This window comes from Monodon monoceros, unplaced genomic scaffold, assembly GCF_005190385.1.
Source record: "Monodon monoceros isolate NGI ecotype Baffin Bay Population unplaced genomic scaffold, NGI_Narwhal_1 Super_Scaffold_11, whole genome shotgun sequence".
In the NCBI taxonomy this organism is placed as follows: Eukaryota; Metazoa; Chordata; class Mammalia; order Artiodactyla; family Monodontidae; genus Monodon; species Monodon monoceros.
Window position 1 is genome coordinate 5,375,955 of NW_021703767.1, and position 18,609 is coordinate 5,394,563.

At 45.6% G+C, this 18,609-nt stretch overlaps 1 protein-coding gene across 1 annotated transcript in view; it reads left to right on the top strand.

Annotated features, from left to right (window-relative positions):
- Positions 1–18,609, top strand: part of DSCAM (DS cell adhesion molecule) — a 744,700-nt gene that overhangs the window by 680,871 nt on the left and 45,220 nt on the right. Inside the window, exons 24-29 of the mRNA XM_029214644.1 lie at positions 1,177–1,294; positions 2,587–2,750; positions 4,565–4,663; positions 7,518–7,706; positions 9,236–9,526; positions 12,919–13,095. Coding sequence (XP_029070477.1) covers positions 1,177–1,294; positions 2,587–2,750; positions 4,565–4,663; positions 7,518–7,706; positions 9,236–9,526; positions 12,919–13,095 — 1,038 coding nt within the window. The remainder of the gene's footprint in view (positions 1–1,176; positions 1,295–2,586; positions 2,751–4,564; positions 4,664–7,517; positions 7,707–9,235; positions 9,527–12,918; positions 13,096–18,609) is intronic.

Sequence of the window (18,609 nt, forward strand, 5' to 3'; positions counted from 1 at the left end):
ACGTTGCTTCAGACACATGGGTGGCTTTTGCTCTAACAACAAAAGTCAGAGCTGTCTGGCAGACCTCAGTGATGAAAGCTTTGTGCTCTAGACCAGATGACTTCTCATGAGTTGGCTCTGGGAACTCTACCTTTCCTGGCATTCCAGCACTCTCCTGAGAGGTCTTCTCCTCACATCTGCTGGCCAGTCTCAACCCTCAAGCCCAAAATGGTGCAGGCGTGCCAACACTGGTCCCATCTTTATGGGTCCATCATCAGATTGGAGCTGCCTTCCACCGGTGGGCTCCTTGTCTGTGCATCCAGATGGGCTGAGCTTCTAGAGAGTGGCCCACAAAGCAGTGTCCCAGTGAAAGGCAAAGGCCGGGCACGTCATTCAACCTCTGGAGGACTCGTATCTTGGCGTCTCTGTCAGCTTCTGTGTCTCACTCAAGAAAGTAGCACTAGGAGCCTGTCAGTACAGGGCCCCTCTGGTCTCCAAGGAGGCCCATGCTGACATGGGGCTGCCCTGGGCTTTTTCCTCTCCACTTCCTGGGCCCTGCAGCCACTTTGGGATTGTACCAGGGCCCATGGGGAGATGCCCCTGTTCCAGCATCTGAATCACTGCCCCAAGCAAACGGTGGCTCTTCAAGAGAGGCCAGTCCGGAAATGTTTGTTTTCCTTAACGTTTGTGCTGAAGATCAAGCTGATATAATAAAGTCGGGAAAGTACCACAAAATTGATAAATAGAAGTCATTACGGTTTTACTTCTTCCCGTCTTGGGACTTTATGTTTTGTTTTGTCTATTCTCTCAGATATTACGAGTATGTTTTAATGTGCAGTTTTGGGTGTTGAGAGAAATTGCTTAATAAGTGCTTTGAAAAATAACTGGGCTCATAGAAAGCACATCTTGGAGCTGCTGGGCTTATGAAGCCCCAAGTATTTAATTTGGGGTCCTTGTGGTTTAGTCAATACAAGGGGATAAAATGCTACAATAGGGGTTTTCGGCAGTTTGTACGTTCATACAATGAACATCCCTTAGACGCACTCTGATACCAAGAATAGTGTTGACAGGTGTGACATTGATTGGCAGAGATACACTCTCCTTTCTGGGGTGTTGCTGGCTTGGGGAGGGTCACCTTGGCCTCTGTGTAGATGACTCTGTGTAGTTACTGGGCTTCTGCTCTGCTTGGTGGTTCAGCTCCCGCACGGATCCTGACCTTCAGTGGCACAGTGACTACTCCATGGATGAAAGATATTGCCTTGCCTTGTAAAGCTGTTGGGGACCCTTCTCCTGCGGTAAAGTGGATGAAAGACAGGTAACCAGTAACCCAATGTATGCCCTCAGTACATCAGACACACCGTGCTGAGTCTGGTGGTCTAATTTTGTATATTTACACTCTTGAAAGCTCCAGGAAAACTACCCACTCTTCTGCGATAGAGAGGAAGCTGGTTGAGGGCGGTGGCGGAAGAATCTCAGCTTTAACACTAAAAGGATCTGATCTATCTTGTCAATTCTCTAAAAATTCTGAGCTTTACATTCATAAGACAATGCTTCCAAGGAGAATAGTCTAGCCAGCCCAGTAATCTCCTTGGAAATTTCCTGTACCTTATCACGAAGATCTCCTGTATATCTGAGATGAACGTACCCAAAGCGACTGGAGAATTAGCACTTATCTCTTCTCCTTCCAAGATAATGGACCAATTAACACTAACTCAAATGCTCTGAGAAATAACTTTAAGAAATGGAATGCATTAAGACTTAGCTAATATAAAATCTGGTTTTCTGTGCTCAGTAGGAATTATTACAACAACAGCAGATGAGATGGAAGGGAGGAAATGGGTGAGATGGATTCCGTTCGTGTAACTTTTTTAAGTAAATTTATTCAGAGACAGAAATTAAGATGTAAATAAAGGGCTGGGAATTCACTGATGAGCCTAGAGATTTGGTATAAAATGGATTCGGAAGAGTTCCTATTTTCAAACAAAGACGCTTAAAAGACACAAACTATTGAAATGATGGTCTTGGCCCAGTGACCACTTTCTCATCTCTTTTAAGTCAGTTAATATGAAGGAAATAAGTAAGCTCCCGAGGTCCAGTGGCATTCCACCGGATGTGGGGATGACCACAGATGACTGGACAGTTGTCACCATGGCCAAGGCCAAGATGTCGCCAAGGGAACTCTCTTTATACTAGAGTCAGCTCATCACCCTCTTGGCAAACCCAGTTCATTTCTTATGTCAAAATCATTAACAAATGTAACTTTAAGCGAATCTACAAGCGACCCCAAAATTTAGTTGTCCCTGCCTGATCTGGTCAAAATGACACGTCTGCCCACAGAAGCAATTCCCATTGGGATACGACAAGCATTGACCTATGCAGCCAGTAGCCAGGACTTCACACGGACCTCGCTTCAACACAGCACTTTTTACAAAGGACAAAACTCAGCTATGTGACTGTTTCTGTCATATAATCATCGTTTAGTTCTTCCTTAATATAACCTTCCAGATGGGTTGTTTGCTTCAGAAAGAGTGTTTATGCTTTTCCCCAACCTCAGCTAACTTGGATTGTAATTTCTTTAATCTGCGCCTTTTTCTTCCCGTGAGGTAGTAACGGGACACCCAGCCTCGTAACGGTTGATGGGCGGAGAAGCGTCTTCAGCAACGGCAGCTTCGTCATCCGGACGGTGAAGGCGGAAGATTCTGGATATTACAGTTGCATCGCCAATAACAACTGGGGATCAGATGAAATTATTCTAAATTTACAAGTACAAGGTACCACGCTTTGGGCCTCTTTCTGATGCTTCTTTTTGTATGTATGCCTGTGTGCAAAGAGTGAACAAATTTAAAAATCAGCCTTTATAAAGAGCTAATTGCTACTTTCATATTACGAAAATTTGGATGTTCATTTTGGAGAATATAATTAAACAAATCAAAGTAAATAAAAAGCATTCATCACCTGAGAGATAACACTGTTTACATTTTTTCACGTAGGGAGCCTAGTCTCATTTGTCTTCAGGTGTGCATTGCTGAAAAAGCCCTTCTTTTTTTTTTTTTTTTTTTTTTGGCGGTACGCGGGCCTCTCACTGTTGTGGCCTCTCCCGTCGCGGAGCCCAGGCTCCGGACGCGCAGGCTCAGCGGCCATGGCTCACGGGCCCGGCCGCTCCGCGGCATGTGGGATCTTCCCGGACCGGGGCACGAACCCGTGTCCCCTGCATCGGCAGGCGGACTCTCAACCACTGCGCCGCCAGGGAAGCCCGAAAAAGCCCTTCTTAATGATGCCCACTACTTGCAGTATTTACTTCACACGTGTACAAGTGTAACCCAGAAAACACCAGCAAGAAGAAAGTCTGAACTGAGGTGTTTTATGAACGCTAATTAACTGAATTGTCATATGCAACGTATACTAAAAGGACACTGACTAAAACTCTGTAGGGCATTAATGCTTAATTGTGTATTTAATACAGTGTATGTAATTTTTCTTGATATCATACACCAGAAGTACGTGACAAATTTAAGATTGTCAAATTAAAATCATGTATAAAATCCCAGATGGCCACTGACTGGGTTCAAATTTAGATGCACAGTGATATTTTATTAGTAGAAAAAAATCAAAGTGTAAAGTCTCCGGATTTAAGTGCTATCACAGCAAGTAAAAAATAAAACCAATGTTGTCCTCAGTGGGAGGGGAGGGAAGGGGAAGAACTATATATTTTTTTAAATAATACAAAATTGATCTGGAATTTCAAGTAACTTGAAGTCAGGAGATTTCAGGGCATTTTTGGAGATAGACACTATACGATGACTCTAAAGAGATGAATCCATTTTTCATGGCTCTGGTTTAATATATCAGGCTTCTCTTGGAGGAAAAGAGAAGGACATTTTATGAGAAAGTTTCTATATAATTTGGATAACCTTTCTAAACTTCTTCAGTATTGCTGTCTGCAGAGCTAATCCAAAATATTACTGAGGCCCATTGATTAGAAGTATGTATTCTTCAAACCTTGTATGACTATTCAAGTTTTTGTGATGCCACTCAATGGCACTCCTTTGAGTTCAGAGCTGAGTGTGTGTGTGTGTGTGTGTGTGTGTGTGTGTTGCCTCTTGAGCAGGGGAGTACGTGAAGTAGTGGACATTTTTGCAGTTTTTTTTTCCCACTAGCCAGGCTTCCTCTCCCCCTTTCATATCGCTGAGAACTGACAAGCTACGAGGGTGCCATTTATCTTTCTCACTTGAACCATGGCTGAAATTTAGAGTAAAATAATGCATGGATCCTTAGTAAGTTCACAGAAGATTTCGATTAGTGGTGAGCAACTCAGAAATGTAAGGAATCGGTGAGGGAATGAGGAAATAAATCCAAGTAGAAATGTGGTTGAATTTTCTTTAAATAATGGGATCATTCTCTTCTATCTCTTTAGCCCAGGATTTCAACTAAATAGACATTTTGACAGAAGTGAATTGCGTATTTTGTCAACCTGAAACACTCATTTAATAAACGGCTGTTAAACATCATTTGGTAAATGACTGTCACAGAAGACTGAAGATGTGAACAACTAATTCGTGTTTTCTAAAAACTGTTTCCTCCCTAGTTCCACCAGATCAGCCTCGGCTTACAGTTTCCAAAACCACCTCTTCCTCCATCACCCTTTCATGGCTTCCTGGGGACAACGGGGGCAGTTCTATCAGAGGTAATGAGAGATAGGTGGCCCACAACAGTCGATTCATTGTCATCATCCACGGGCAGATAAGTGACACATATTTATCAAGTAACCGTTATGTGTTAGTTTCTTTCTCCCCCAAACTCATCATATAATTAATTCTTCCATTACCTATGCAAAAAACCACACATCTATTTTTATGGTATTTGTTGAAACTCACCCATTCATCCAAGGAATCCCATTCATAAGATGAGTATCATGCATGCAATATGAGTGAAATATTAACACATGCAAAAAAAAAGAAAGAAAAAAAATGTGGTCATCTCTTCCCCCAAGATGCTGCATTGTGCTTCTTCCCCATGTTGTCAACGCTGTACCATCCATTCAGGTACTCAGTGCGTCAGTTAAGTAACCACAGTGACTGTTCTGACTTAGAAAATACTGAAAGATGGGAAGTGGTCTATTTGCACAAAGCTTTTGCAATTAACACAGACTAGCAAAGAATTAAGGGAGTTTCTACTGAAGGAATGAGTTAGCGTAATGATCCCAGCCTAAGTGGCATTGGGAGAACATTCTGAGCAAGTTGTAGACTAAGGGGAGGGAGAGAACCCAGAGGAGACTGAGGTTGCACGGGGTTAAGGAGCCGCGGGACAAAAGGGGTCGTAGAGCAGGTGGGAAAGGCTAACGGATAGAGTTCTGCCGGCAGAAGACATCCTTCTTCTGAGAGAGGAGGAAGGCGAGAAGACAACAGGAAATACAGGGGCATCTTAGGGTGAGGCCAGTGGTGTCTGGAGCCATCTCCCTCCAGCCCATGAGAGCACGTTGCCGCCCCTCTTCCCAACTTTGCCCTCGGTGACCACAGCCCGGCTGGGGATATTTACACACTGCAGAAATCAGAAATGCTACCCATCAGGGCTTTTTTTTTTTTTTTTTTTTCCCAAGAGCCAGTTGTTAAACATTGATTAGCACTCCACTGGGCAAAGGGGAAGATCTTTCTTTTTTTAGCGAAGAGAAAGGTGAGATTATTTTTTTTGAATAATTGGATGATTAGGGGTGAGGATGTGTTTGTGGGCTTGAGGAGAGGGAAAGATTTGTAACAGCTGCCGTGGGAAATGCACAGGGAGTCATTAATCAAGAAACGAAGCCATTGCTAAGCGTGAGCAAGGCCCCAGCTGCAGAGGAATGGCACAAAGTGTAGGGGTCACAGTTATCGCGGTTTAATGAGTCGCTCGAGTGATCTCGGACAGTGGGGCAGAAAAGTGGATCACGGGTCAACAAAGCTGGTGACCGGCAGGGTAAGTGCGGTGAGGAGTCACAAGAGTGAGTGAAACCAGGCTCCTGATTGAAATGGTCTCTACCAGAGGTTCTAGGCTAGGTGGAGAAGCATTTTATGAAAAAAAAAATGGGGCACCGAGGCAGGAGTCCAAGGGACCCTAGGACTCCAGGCTCAGAGGAAAGGAAGTGTTGGTTCTGTAAGTGTGAGATCATGGGAGAGGCAGTACAGGAAGGGTGTCGGAGCAGAAGGTCTTAGAGTTGAAGCCAACTTTAGTAATGAAGGGTTTCCAGGCAAAGGCGACCAGGGGTCCTTGAAGCACAGGGGTGGCCAAAGCCATTGACATGGGGGTTCCCATCTCCAAGGGCTAGAAAAGCTTCCTAGAAGTGGTTTAGATGAAGGAAATGAGAAGGAAAGCACAATCCCCCCGATGCGTAGGGCGCCAGGGAGATGGCGAAGTCGGGATAGGACGGGGGAGCTGACCCAGATGCATCATTCACATATCAGACACTGAGAGAGCTGTCAGGACTACAGATTAGGAACACAGAGGGGAAAATGAGGCTGAGGAGGGAGGAGGGACCCCAAGGCTGCAGGGGGCCAGAGGGGAGGGAAGGAGGAAGCCAGTGGGATGATACTGACCGTGGCTGCAGAAGGAGGGCATCAGAGATGGGTGATCTCATGAGAGGCACATGGAAAACACTGACTGCTACCAACTGGGGGTTCAGAGGCTCTGTAGCGTGGGGGTGAGATGTGCTTTCGTCGCTGGTGTCAGAAATGGAATTCCATGGGCAGGAGGGAGGATGCCAGTGTGCTGGTGTAAGGACACCATGCATCAGGCAGGCCAGTCCTGGGCTGCCTGGATGTGAACATTTAGGAGACAATGACAGAGCAGACAGGATATGTTTTCCCCAGGAAGGCGGCTGGGGTGACAGGGATGAAGGCATAACAGGGAGGGATGTCTCAGTGATCACAGGAGTGCAGGCTTCAGATTCTGGCGGTAGGATTTGAATCTTGCTTATAAGACCCTAGAGTGGTCACCTAACGTCTCTGGACCTCAGGCCCTTCATCAGCACTGCGGAGATCATAATGACTAATCCACAGGGTTATGCGAGGCGATGTGAGTAACAGGCTGTGGACAATGTCTGGCACAGTCATTGTGGACTGGGAGGGCGTGGCTGAGAAGATTCCTACCCCCGCTTATAACTTACCCCTTTTTCAGAGCTTTGGTTCTCTTAAAAAGAACCCAGCTTCAGACCATGCCCATCCCCAGGCATTCGGCACGTGTGCTTGCAAGGTCAGATATTTAGAGATTCAGTATCCATTCCCTGCTGCCCAGTTACACCTTTTAAAGGGAATGGGCAGAAAGTGGTTTTATCTTCATCGCGCTATCCAGCAATCCCACCGTAGTAACATCTGGCATGGCCTAAATACCTCATAATCAATATATCATCACAGTACTTCTCCCAGCCTGGGTTCAGTTTCCTGGAGTCAGCAAGAGCTCAGGTGTTGCCTTCCAAAGATGTGCAAATTCTGAGAACGCATCCCATGCAGGGTGTAAACTTCTGATAGAAAGCAAATAATGCTCTTCGGAATATTTCTTGTTTTCTGAAGGTTACATATTGCAGTACTCTGAGGATAACAGTGAGCAGTGGGGAAGTTTTCCCATCAGCCCAAGCGAACGTTCTTACCGCCTGGAAAATCTGAAATGTGGGACTTGGTACAAGTTCACTCTTACTGCACAAAATGGAGTGGGACCCGGGCGCATAAGTGAAATCATAGAAGCGAAAACATTAGGAAAAGGTATGTAAGCCTTCTTAATTTCTAGATTTCCTGTTTTCCAAATCAAAGGGGAGACTGGAATCAGAAAAGATGCATCATACATTTACATGTTTGTGAATTTGAACTTTATTATTCCCCAGATGGGTTTGGCAGTGTTACAGGGTATTGAAAGAGATGGCCAGTCCATACAGAATATTCTGGTTCTCTCTTTTCATTATTTCATTTGCAGTTTAAAGGAAGAGTGTCCGCAGATATAGAAAACAAACTTATGGTTCCCAAAGGGGAAAAGTGAGGAGGAGAGATAAATTAGGAGTTTGGGATGAACAGATACACACACGACTGTGCACAGAAGAGATAATCAGCAAGGCCCTACTGTAGAGCACTGGGAACTCTACTCAATATTTTGTAGTACCCTATAAGGGAAAAGAATCTGAAAAATAATATAGATAGATGTATAACTGAATCACTTTGCTGAAACTAGCGCAACATTGAACATCAACTATACTTCAATAAAAATAAATAAATATATTAAAAAAAGAGTGTCATTTGAAAATCAAGGGCTTTGGTGCCGACAGAAAGTTCCCAGGCTGAGTAGTCGTGAAATGCGCTCTTTGCCCTCTCACCTTCTTCTGGGGTGACCTTCTCCCTTAGTCTCCTCACCCCCTTCCACCTATAACTGTCAGATCGCCTCACAGGCCCCACTTTCCAGGTGAGAAGTCACCAGGGTAGATTGTGAACCTTGAGTGTGAGTCGGTTTTTCCTCTGAAAATGGACCTTCAGGGAGGCGAACCCCAGGGCAGTGATGTTCAGGGGTGAAATCTGCAGCTCAGAAACACCAGCAGGAGGGAGGGACATGGCTGCACGCGAGTGCACGTGAGGGGGCGGGGAGAGGGTCTTCGTAGGTTTCCTCACTGCTGACTCTCATCCAGTGGTGTGGACGGGATGGCAGGAGAGCAAGAGATTCGAAAGTGAAGGCGTTATTTGGACGCGGCACCTGAGTTTTGGATAACGTGTACCAGGGCTCAGATGATGAGGGGTTGATTTATGCAGAAATATATACCCACTGGGTCCCTGGGCTCCAGCGTGAGCGGCTTGGATAGCAAGGATGCCCGTGGGTACTTCCCAAATCCAAGTCTGACTTCTCTTGAGTCAGGTCCCTGAATGGACACGGGTCAGCCCAGCACATCACAGTGGTTCCTTCAAAACCACTCAAGGCGGATCAGTCCCTCAGAGCTACCCGGGAGGCTGCATCCTGGGCTTAAGTTCTCAGTTTTGTCTACTAAAGAAAACATAATTCTCAACTTTAAAAAATAACACTCAAGGAAGCGCATACATGAGAATAGCTTTGTTCTTCAGGGAACTAACGCTAAGATTCACAAAAACAACCTCTACCCACCCAGAGTTCCCTTTCACACCTGGGGAACGTGGGTCCGTAAGATCCCTATAAATAGTGGACAAGCAGCCCGTGACCCAGACTTGGACTGAGCCCCTTGCCTGTGGCGAAAGCAGCCCAAGGGAAACGTGGGACGCCTCTGTGCCCTCTCCCGCAGAGCCCCAGTTCTCGAAGGAGCAGGAACTCTTCGCCAGCATCAACACCACACGCGTGAGGCTGAACCTCATCGGCTGGAATGACGGCGGCTGCCCCATCACCTCCTTCACACTCGAGTACAGACCCTTCGGGACCACGGTCTGGACCACGGCTCAGCGGACCTCTCTCTCCAAGTCGTACATCCTGTACGACCTGCAGGAAGCCACGTGGTATGAGCTGCAGATGAGGGCGTGCAACAGCGCTGGCTGTGCCGAGAAGCAGGCCAACTTCGCCACGCTCAACTACGACGGCAGTAAGCTGGCCGGCTGGCCTCCCTTCTGCGTCTCGGGATGTGTGCCCGTGCTCGCCGTCCCTCCCCCATCTGACATCCATCCTCGGCACAGTGGGGCTCGTGCCCGCCGATCCCCTTAGGCTTTGGGGCCTTTCAGTCTGCTGCCCCCAGGGCTCCCTAGACCAGGTACCCATGTGACCTTGGCCATGTTCCAGGAAGGAGGGACGGAGGGCCCGCAGGCAGCTCGTTAGGGAGTCTCGGGGCAGGAGTGAATTCTCCTGGGGCTGAAGCCTTCTGTGCCACGTGGTTGTGTGCTTGGTCATGACTGTGAGCTAACATTGCTTTTGTTGTCTCCCTCCCCTCCTCCCACCCCATCCCAATCCACATAACAGCTTTCTTTTTTGCTCTCATTTAGCCCTTCAACTGCATGTGCAAAAACAGTCTTCCATCAGTAAAGGAGCTTATGTTAGTCTCTGAGCAGAAATAGAGGCACTGATGGAAATAGAATAATGTCATGGGATGTTAGTAGACACACACACACACACACACACACACACATATATGCACACATGCATACAATTGGCATGGGCTTTCTGAAAACCAGGTGAGGTATCTTGTGACGTTTAGTTGACTGAAAATAAGTGATAGAAATTTTTATCCTTTTTTGCTCCAACTAGTATAAGGGCCATTTCTTGACGTTGAACAAATGCCAAGCCCAGTGAAGCTAAAGGGTGGCGTGACATTGACCGTTCTGCAGTCAGGAAACTTCAGAAAGTCCTAACTGGCAGCAAGTTGATGTTGATTTCTGCAGCCTTGCAGTGATTTTCACTCGGGGAAAGGCAGGGTTGAATTAGGTGCTGTGATCACACGGTAAAACTGGCCACCATTCATCAGACAGTTTGGAGCTCCGGGCTTAGCTCCCTCAGAGACCTTGTCCAGTGTCCATCAGTCGGGTTGGACCACAGTGCTGATGACTTACCCAAAAAGTCTGCGCCAGAGCTAACACCCCAATACTCTATTCTTCGCTAGACAGGCTGAGGGGTGTTCGTTCCTCTGCTTACGTGCACTTGGGATCTCGCTTAATCAATACTCTGGCAGGAACTTCCCTGGAGTACAGGTTATCCTGTTCTAAGAAAAGAGTGTACGTAAACCCAAGGACCCTCGGACACGACCAAAGGATGCTCCAGAGGTGTTGTAGACGTGGCTCCTCCCTTCGCCATTTTCTCCTGGACTGTCCTGGCCAGCCGAGGGCTTGTTCCTCCCACCCTGGCACACTGTAAACCCACCCCTGAGTCTCCCACCAAGGTCGTCTCCCCACAGATCCCTCCTCAGCCAGAGCCCAGGGTCGCCCACAGCATTTAGGGCCTGGGTGGGGTGAAGGCAGGAAGGTGCCAAGGTGGGAGTCCTGGTGCTGGTTACACCAGCCTGGGCCCCGCAGCTCCTGAGGCACCTGGTCCAGCTCCCGGACAGTGAGGCTTCTCTTCAAAAGCTCTGATCCCCGTGGGCTACGTCTTTCTAACCTTCTAGCCTCAATCACAAGCGACTTCACTCCAAGAGGTCCCGTCACAGAGTATCAGCCACCGCAGAGCAGTGTGGACAACTTGCTTTCTCCTCCAACACGGTTTCAGTCTTTGATCTGACAAAATAAAGGACTTCAACACTGACCATTTTCCCTAGCATGTAAGGGCTCCCCAAAGCCCTTTGCTAGCAGGGTACACACTTGGGCAGGAAGTATATTTCTTACTTTAGATGATTGATGTCCATTAATTGCCTTATGACTATCACGCTCTGGTGCCCAGCTTCTTCGTAATCTGTGTGGTCCAGAGCATGCGGCTTCAAGGTGCACATCCGTGATATGTTCACAGCTAATCATTTAATTAGAAACCACTCGCGTGCAACATTTGAAACTGTCATTCTTACTTACAAAGTGCTCTGCAGATCTTAAATATTTGTCTTCTAAAAGAAATATTCTCACTTTATCCAAGATCTTAGATTAAATCACGAAAAAGTCCTGGGAGCTACATTTAAAATTTTCTGAAATCTGAAATAATCTTGTTACACTAGAAATAAGAATACATATGTATATTTTCCTTGAAAAAAGGTTTCTTTTTTTTTTGAACTAAGCTTGTGGATATAAAGCTTTAATATCCTTTTTGTCACTTCTGCCTGAAAAATTTTTTTCATTTTAGGAACAACAAATGTTGACCATTAGCTTTATATCTATCAATACCAGTCAGATTTCAATTTTGCCCGTGGCTTTACTTGACTCTTTCTTCTGCCATTTCCTCAGCCAAATGTTTCCACTGGTCCTGTGTCATCTTGGTTTTGCAGGCCCATCCTCACCTGCATCCCCTTACGTGCCTCTTATGTGGGTTCTGAGCATTTGCAGACTTGGGTTTGCAGCCAAAGCACTCTATATCAAGTTGGAAGAATGATCTTCTTGGCCTTAGCAGATAGCAAAGGGGCCCGTCATTCTATTGTCTCTACTCACTAAATGCAGGACAAGACTCTTTTTGCTCAGAGGGAAATTGTATTATTTTTGCATTATTTTTCCTGAATCACTGACTTCCTGGTCCTTGTTTTACATGGAAGATACAGTGGACTGGAGCACCTTACATAATGGTCGGTGCCAAAACGCAGGCCCCATAAAATGTGGATGCCTGTGTTTGAATCTCTGCACCCATTGTATTAAAGCCTCTGAGCAGAAGGCAGCTTAACGCAGCTCAGAGTTCAGTCTGCTTAGGTGTTTCCTTGTAATTCTAAATAATCTGAATTTCACAGCTTTATGTGGGCCAATAAGTAGCTTTTGCTTTAGAGACTTGGATGGCTCCCCTTTGAAGAGCTGGTTTTACTCTTATACCCGGAAATAGTTTTAGAAGTAAATTTGGCCTTACACCCGTGATAAAAAGCAAGTGAATAACCAAACAGAAAGAGATTTTAAGCTCCTTTAAGCAGGCTCATCTGGTACCGTCTCCCCACAGACTCCCTTCTGTCCACTTGCCAAACCCATCGTTCCTTCTCTGATGTGCAGCTTTTCAAACAGCCCCTCTCAATTGTGCTCTGGGTGACGCTCAACTCCACGGAAGTGTGTGTGGCTCTTTTAAGCGCCCAGCCTGGACCTTATGCTTTCAAGTGTCTGCACCCAGCAGTACATTGCCAAATGAAGTCCCTGTCCAAAAAACAAGGTGCTCTGCCCTTCGCGCACACTCTGGTTCGACGTTCCGTAGAGTAAGCGTAGGAGGGAAGCGAGGCAGGAAAGGAACGAACGAGGACTTAAGAGGGAGCGTTCCTCTCATCCCCATCACCGCGGACGCCCTCGCTCACTCGCGCGGTTCTGGTAACCCGTCATCCCTAAAAAACTCCGCCATGCTGTCCTCATTAACTGCCGCCTAACATCATGGCCCTGCTTTCAGGTACAGTCCCTCCACTCATTAAGTCAGTTGTCCAAAGCGATGAAGGGCTGGCGACCAATGAAGGGCTCAAGATGCTGGTGACCATCTCCTGTATCCTGGTGGGCTTGCTGCTGCTGTTCGTACTCCTGCTGGTGGTTCGGAGGAGGAGACGGGAGCAGAGGCTGAAGAGGCTGAGAGGTGAGTGGAGGCTCGGCCGTCCCCCCCCCCCCCACAAAGCAGGACAGACGGCTGGCCGGGAGGGAATCGGCCCCGTGGAGTGCCTTACCCTCTCTGCGCCAGGTTCCCCGCGCCGCCTGCTTCTGTGACCTGTGATGTGCCGGCAGCAGGACGGCAGGGCCTCACACGCAAGTCATGCAAATGTTACGACTCAGAAGTTGAGTGAAAGCCAACCTCTTTCACGTCTCCAGCAAGGCAGGCAAAGAGAATGACTTTCACGAGGGTTTGCCAGCCCCACTCTTTAATGTTGAGCTGCTGCAGCAAGGCCACCAATTACGGCCTCCTTTATTTTTATTTTATTTTATTTTTAACATCTTTATCGGAGTATGATTGCTTTACAATGATGAGTTAGTTTCTGCTGTATCGCAAAGTGAGTCAGCCATACATATACATATATCCCCATATCCCCTCCCTCTTGCATCTCCCTCCCACCCTCCATATCCCACCCCTCTAGGTGGTCACAAAGCACCGAGCTGATCTCCCTGTGCTATGTGGCTGCTTCCCACTAGCTATCTATTTTACATTTGGTAGTGTATATATGTCCATGCCACTCTCTCACTTCGTCCCAGCTTACCCTTCCCCCTCCCCGTGGCCTCAAGTCCATTCTCTACGTCTGCGTCTTTATTCCTGTCCTGCCCCTGGATTCTCCAGAACCTTTTTTTTTTTAGATTCCATATATACGTGTTAGCATACGGCATTTGTTTTTCTCTTTCTGACTTACTTCACTCTGTATGACAGACTCTAGGTCCATCCACTTCACTACAAGTAACTCAATTTCGTTTATTTTCGTTATTTTACAAATGGACAAATAAGTCCATTTGTATTTTTTTTTTTAGATTCCACATATAAGTGATACAGTATAATATTTGTCTTTCTCTGTCTGACTAGTATGATCATCTCTAGGTCTATCCCGGTTGTTGTAAGTGGCATCATTTCATTCTTTTTATGGCTGAGTAATATTCCATTGTATATATGTGCCACATCTTCTTTATCCATTCATCTGTCGATGGGCGCTTAGGTTGCTTCCATGTCCTGCCTATTGTAAATAGAGCTGCAATGAACTTTGTGGTACATGACTCTTTTCGAATTGTGGTTTTCTCAGGGTATCCTTTAAAAAGACCTTCCAGATTGGTTCTGGAAATGAGAATTATTTTATTGCCAGGAAATGGAAATTGAGGGCTTACGGTCCTGGGAAAGCGTTGTGAGGCAGGAAACACACACTTCACTGAATGAGAAATCGGAGCTGAAGCTTGGTGTAAGAGTTTCGTTTTAACTAAGAAAAAAAAAGGAAAGAATGGAAGATGAGATCTTGGACCAGATGGGAGCCTTTGTCAGCAGCACCGTTATTCCCATGTCTGGCTCTGTAGATTCTGTGCGACAGGGCTCTTCCAGCTTCTGGCCAACAGCCCTACCTGCCCTGGCTGTGCAGTGTGAGGCCAATGAGTTCTTTCCTATGCAAAGCCCTGTGCAGGACAGTGCTCTGAGTCCCTCCTCTTTGCCTGTCAGGGTATTTAACCAAGTCGCTTCTTGGTAAAATGTATATATAAGCTGCCTGCATTTTAATATCAGTGCAGTGAGGAGTATGCAACATCCCATGTATTCTTCAAAGTTGCATTTGAGGAACAGGCCTGGAAGCACTGTCCTTATACTATATCTGGGATATCCCCAAGCCTGGCTGGTAGACTTGGAAAGCACTGACCACTTGTGTAAATGCTTGATTTGACTGTAGTCCAGTTAGAACAGCAGAACATGGGGATATTTTCACCTGTCTTCAGGTAGCCAGAGCACTCCTTTTGATGGGACTCTAACCCATTTTACTATCAATGTGCTTCTAGTTGGCCAACAAATTAAAATATTTGAAGTACATGGCACTCCATCTGCACACTTTAATAGTTCTTCCGTTTACACCTTCTGTAGCCCAATAATTCAGATGAACCGTCAATCTCATTGAAATATTCTTTCTAAATCACATTCTCCACTTACCTTTTAATTTTGCAGATTCTCTTGAGTGAATCCTATATCCTAAGGGCCGTGCTACGTGCTCGATGTACAAGATGAAAAGAAAGAGCCTTCTGAACTTTAGGTTTAGTGTATGAGGCAGACACACAGTCATGTACCAGGAAAAGAGCCAAAATGTCACGAATGCTAAAACAAACAAATCCTACCTAAGCATAAAAGAGGAGGTGATTCATCACAACTAGGGAGGAAAGGGGGGGGCATTCAAGAGCTACAGAAAACAGCACTACAAAAACATAATGCTCTAATCTATTGAGAAATTCAATATCCGGTGAGCTGTGCTGGATTCCATTCACAAGTGTTCGTCATTAAAATATCAAAAGGGGGCTTCCCTGGTGGCACGGTGGTTGGGAGTCCCCCTGCCAATGCACGGGGCGCGGGTTCGTGCCCGGGTCTGGGAAGATCCCACATGCCTCGGAGCGAGGTCCGAGTACCGCCAAAAAAAAAAAAAAAAATACCAAAAGGACTTTATTTTTATAACCCCTCTTTCACCGAAAACAGAAACCCATTGTGTGGACTTTAGGGACATCGTTATAGAGGTACCAGGGTGGCGTGTTTTTGATGCATTTAGACAGCCATGTCTAACTGGCTGCACTTAGAGGGCTATGAATTGTCCATATAACGTTCTTAAAAATCAACGGTAACATTTTCTCATCCATCATTTCTATTTGATGACAAGGGTTTGGCAGCAAATGAGTTAAACGTTGAGGAAATCCTTCCCAGCATCTTCCACCCTCTCCCAAATTCACCTTTCCTTTTTGCCCCTGGTCCCCGTTGCTTACTTTTACCTCCCCAACTATTGTTTGATTTTCCTCTTCTACTTATGACTTAAGCACCTCAACTTAGTTCTGCTTTACCAAGAGTAAGGAAAAGATGCTAAAGATGTTGCTGACTCTTCCTGGTGCATTTGAGTTAGACTGATGGCAGGTGCGACATCCTTCCTTTTTGTTCTTAATAGTCCCTTGTAATTTAGTTATTGCTTTGCAAGGCCTCTGTCCAGAAAATATCCTGGGCTGACATTTTTATTGTCGGCATCTCTGCTATTTGACACCACTATTTTGTAGCTGGTCTTCGTAAAGAAAGCAATACATTACATTAGCGAGTCCAGCCTTTCATTCCCCGGAAATGGTTTTGTTTTCTTTGTGCCAGAGAAGAGATAGAGCCAGCACAAAGGTTTCAGTGGGATGAAAATAAGTGCTGTGGAAAAGAAGATGTATTCATGGGAGATGCTGAGAAGCAAAGTATTCCAGAGAAGTAGCTTGCAGGGCATAAAGGTATCTGCAGTCTTGCATTTTACGTGCTTAATAAAAGCTTCCAAATCAAGAGTCTGACAAGAGGGCAGCAAGAAGGCAAAATGATCGGACACCTAATTCCATCGCCTTCCAAATGGCAAGTTTTACTTTGGATGCACTGAAATATTTAATTCAACACACCCTCATTGATTATCTACCACATGCCAGGTGTAACATTTTTTTTAAAACCAACAGTAAAATTTTCTTATTAACCATTTCTATTTGATCACAAGATTTTGGCTACGTCCTAGAGAGAAAAAAAGGTTACTAAGGTTCTGTCCCAGAATGGTCAGCAAAGGCTTTCAAGGGACAGACTCATCTTTCTTTAACATTGAAAACTGTGTCATAAAAGGGCAGAGCAAGTGACTAGGGCTGTTAAGGGGGAATCAGTGAAAGGCCAGACCTTGCCCCCAAAAGATCTTTGTCTTTTAGGCCTGAAGGGCCCTTGAAATGTTATGTTAATTAATAACACAAAATGTTTCCAATTCTCTCATGAAAAGAAAGCACAGCCACAGAGTTTACGGTAGTAGGTGCCTATCTATTAAACAGAGTTCATAAGTAGAATCATCCAGTTACTACCTGACCCACATAAGGCACAGATCCTATCCCTGGGTTAGAATCAGTTCAAATATATTTACAGATTGAAAGGCTTCATACAATATTTTATAGTGTAAAATAAGGACATTTCTAATAATATGTCGAAGTTGCCCGAGCAACCACTGATCAGGATCAAAACTGGAAATAAATCTGGATTATAGGAAAATACTGTAGGGTCCCTAATGAACACTGTAAGATCAACTCCCTGTCATAGACCTTGTTTGATTGCTAGATGGTACTCAATCTTTTTAAGCAGGTTTGTTTCACCGTATAGACAAGCAACCTAGTGAATGCACCATACGTAAATGTGCTTTTATGTAAAAATCCAAAAAAAAAAGAAAGAAAGAAAATGGGACTCAAGCAATTTAGCCAACCTATATTCTTCCTTCCTGAGTGCTTGACTAATTTTAGAGCCTAGTGACCTCCTAAAGTCTAAATTGTCTTCAAGTGCTACATTTTTTAAAAAATCTGTAACCTTATCCAGGAGTTCAGAAGCCACATTTTGCTTTAAGCCATGCCCTGATTTCCCCCTACCGCTAGATCCTTTGAAGTGCAAGGTTATAAAATAAATCACCATGATCCCAGCAGACACAACCTTATAAAACTTTGATTCCCATGTCAAGCAAACAGGTCCAGGATCACTAAAAGCTTCCCCCTCTAGTATGAGTTTACCCAAGAAGGTGCAAAGCACCAACCCGTATGGGTCAACGGGCAGCGTCAAGCCAAAAAGCTACTTCCAAGACTTCAAAGAAGCCAAAGATAAAAATCAACGTATGACATAAAACTTGACCATGTTTCTGTGGCAAAATGGCCTTCTTCCCTTGAACAGAAGCCTATTTATTACTTTAAGCTTGCTTTAAAGTGCATTAACACTCTAAGGCCCAATAGTTCCAGGAGGCCATTCTCAGAGAGAACGTGGCCTTGGAGCCCTCCACAGGCACAGCTGAAGGGGTGGACCACGACTGTTTAATATTCCATTAATCTGCCCTGCAAATGAGCTAAATCTCTCCTCATCTGTAAGACCAAAGCTTAGCTTGAACTTTAATAATGTAAAGGAAGAAAGGTGTGCATCTAGGAGCGCAAAGACCTTGGACTCAAGGTAGACTTGCGTAAAGATGGTCGTGGCACTGATGCATTGAGTCCTACATATGCAAAGGGTCCCCGGTGCTCCATAGTGAAGGGGTGGGAGGTAGGCACCCACAGAGACTTCATTGCCTGGCTCATAAATGCCCAGTTTGGGGCTTAGATGGGATCAGACGCCTCTACTCTGAAACTTTAGTTCTCGGCTTTGCGTTTTCTTCCTTCCTTCCTCTCGTTTTTCCTTTTGACCTTCATTTTAAAAAACTTGTCCTTTCAAAACTTCAAATGTGTTATGGCAGAACTAAATTTTTAAAAAGGGGTTTCTGTGTCTGAGTGTGGGGAAACAAAGGAACAGTGGGATGGCAGCAGGGCCAGGCCAAGTGCAGCCGTGGAGCGAGGGACGGGGTGGGGGGGGCAGGAGAAGGATGGGGAGAGTTGGGGTCACCCTGGGCTTTGCCCTCTGCCCACGTGCTCTGTTTCTTCCGTGTTT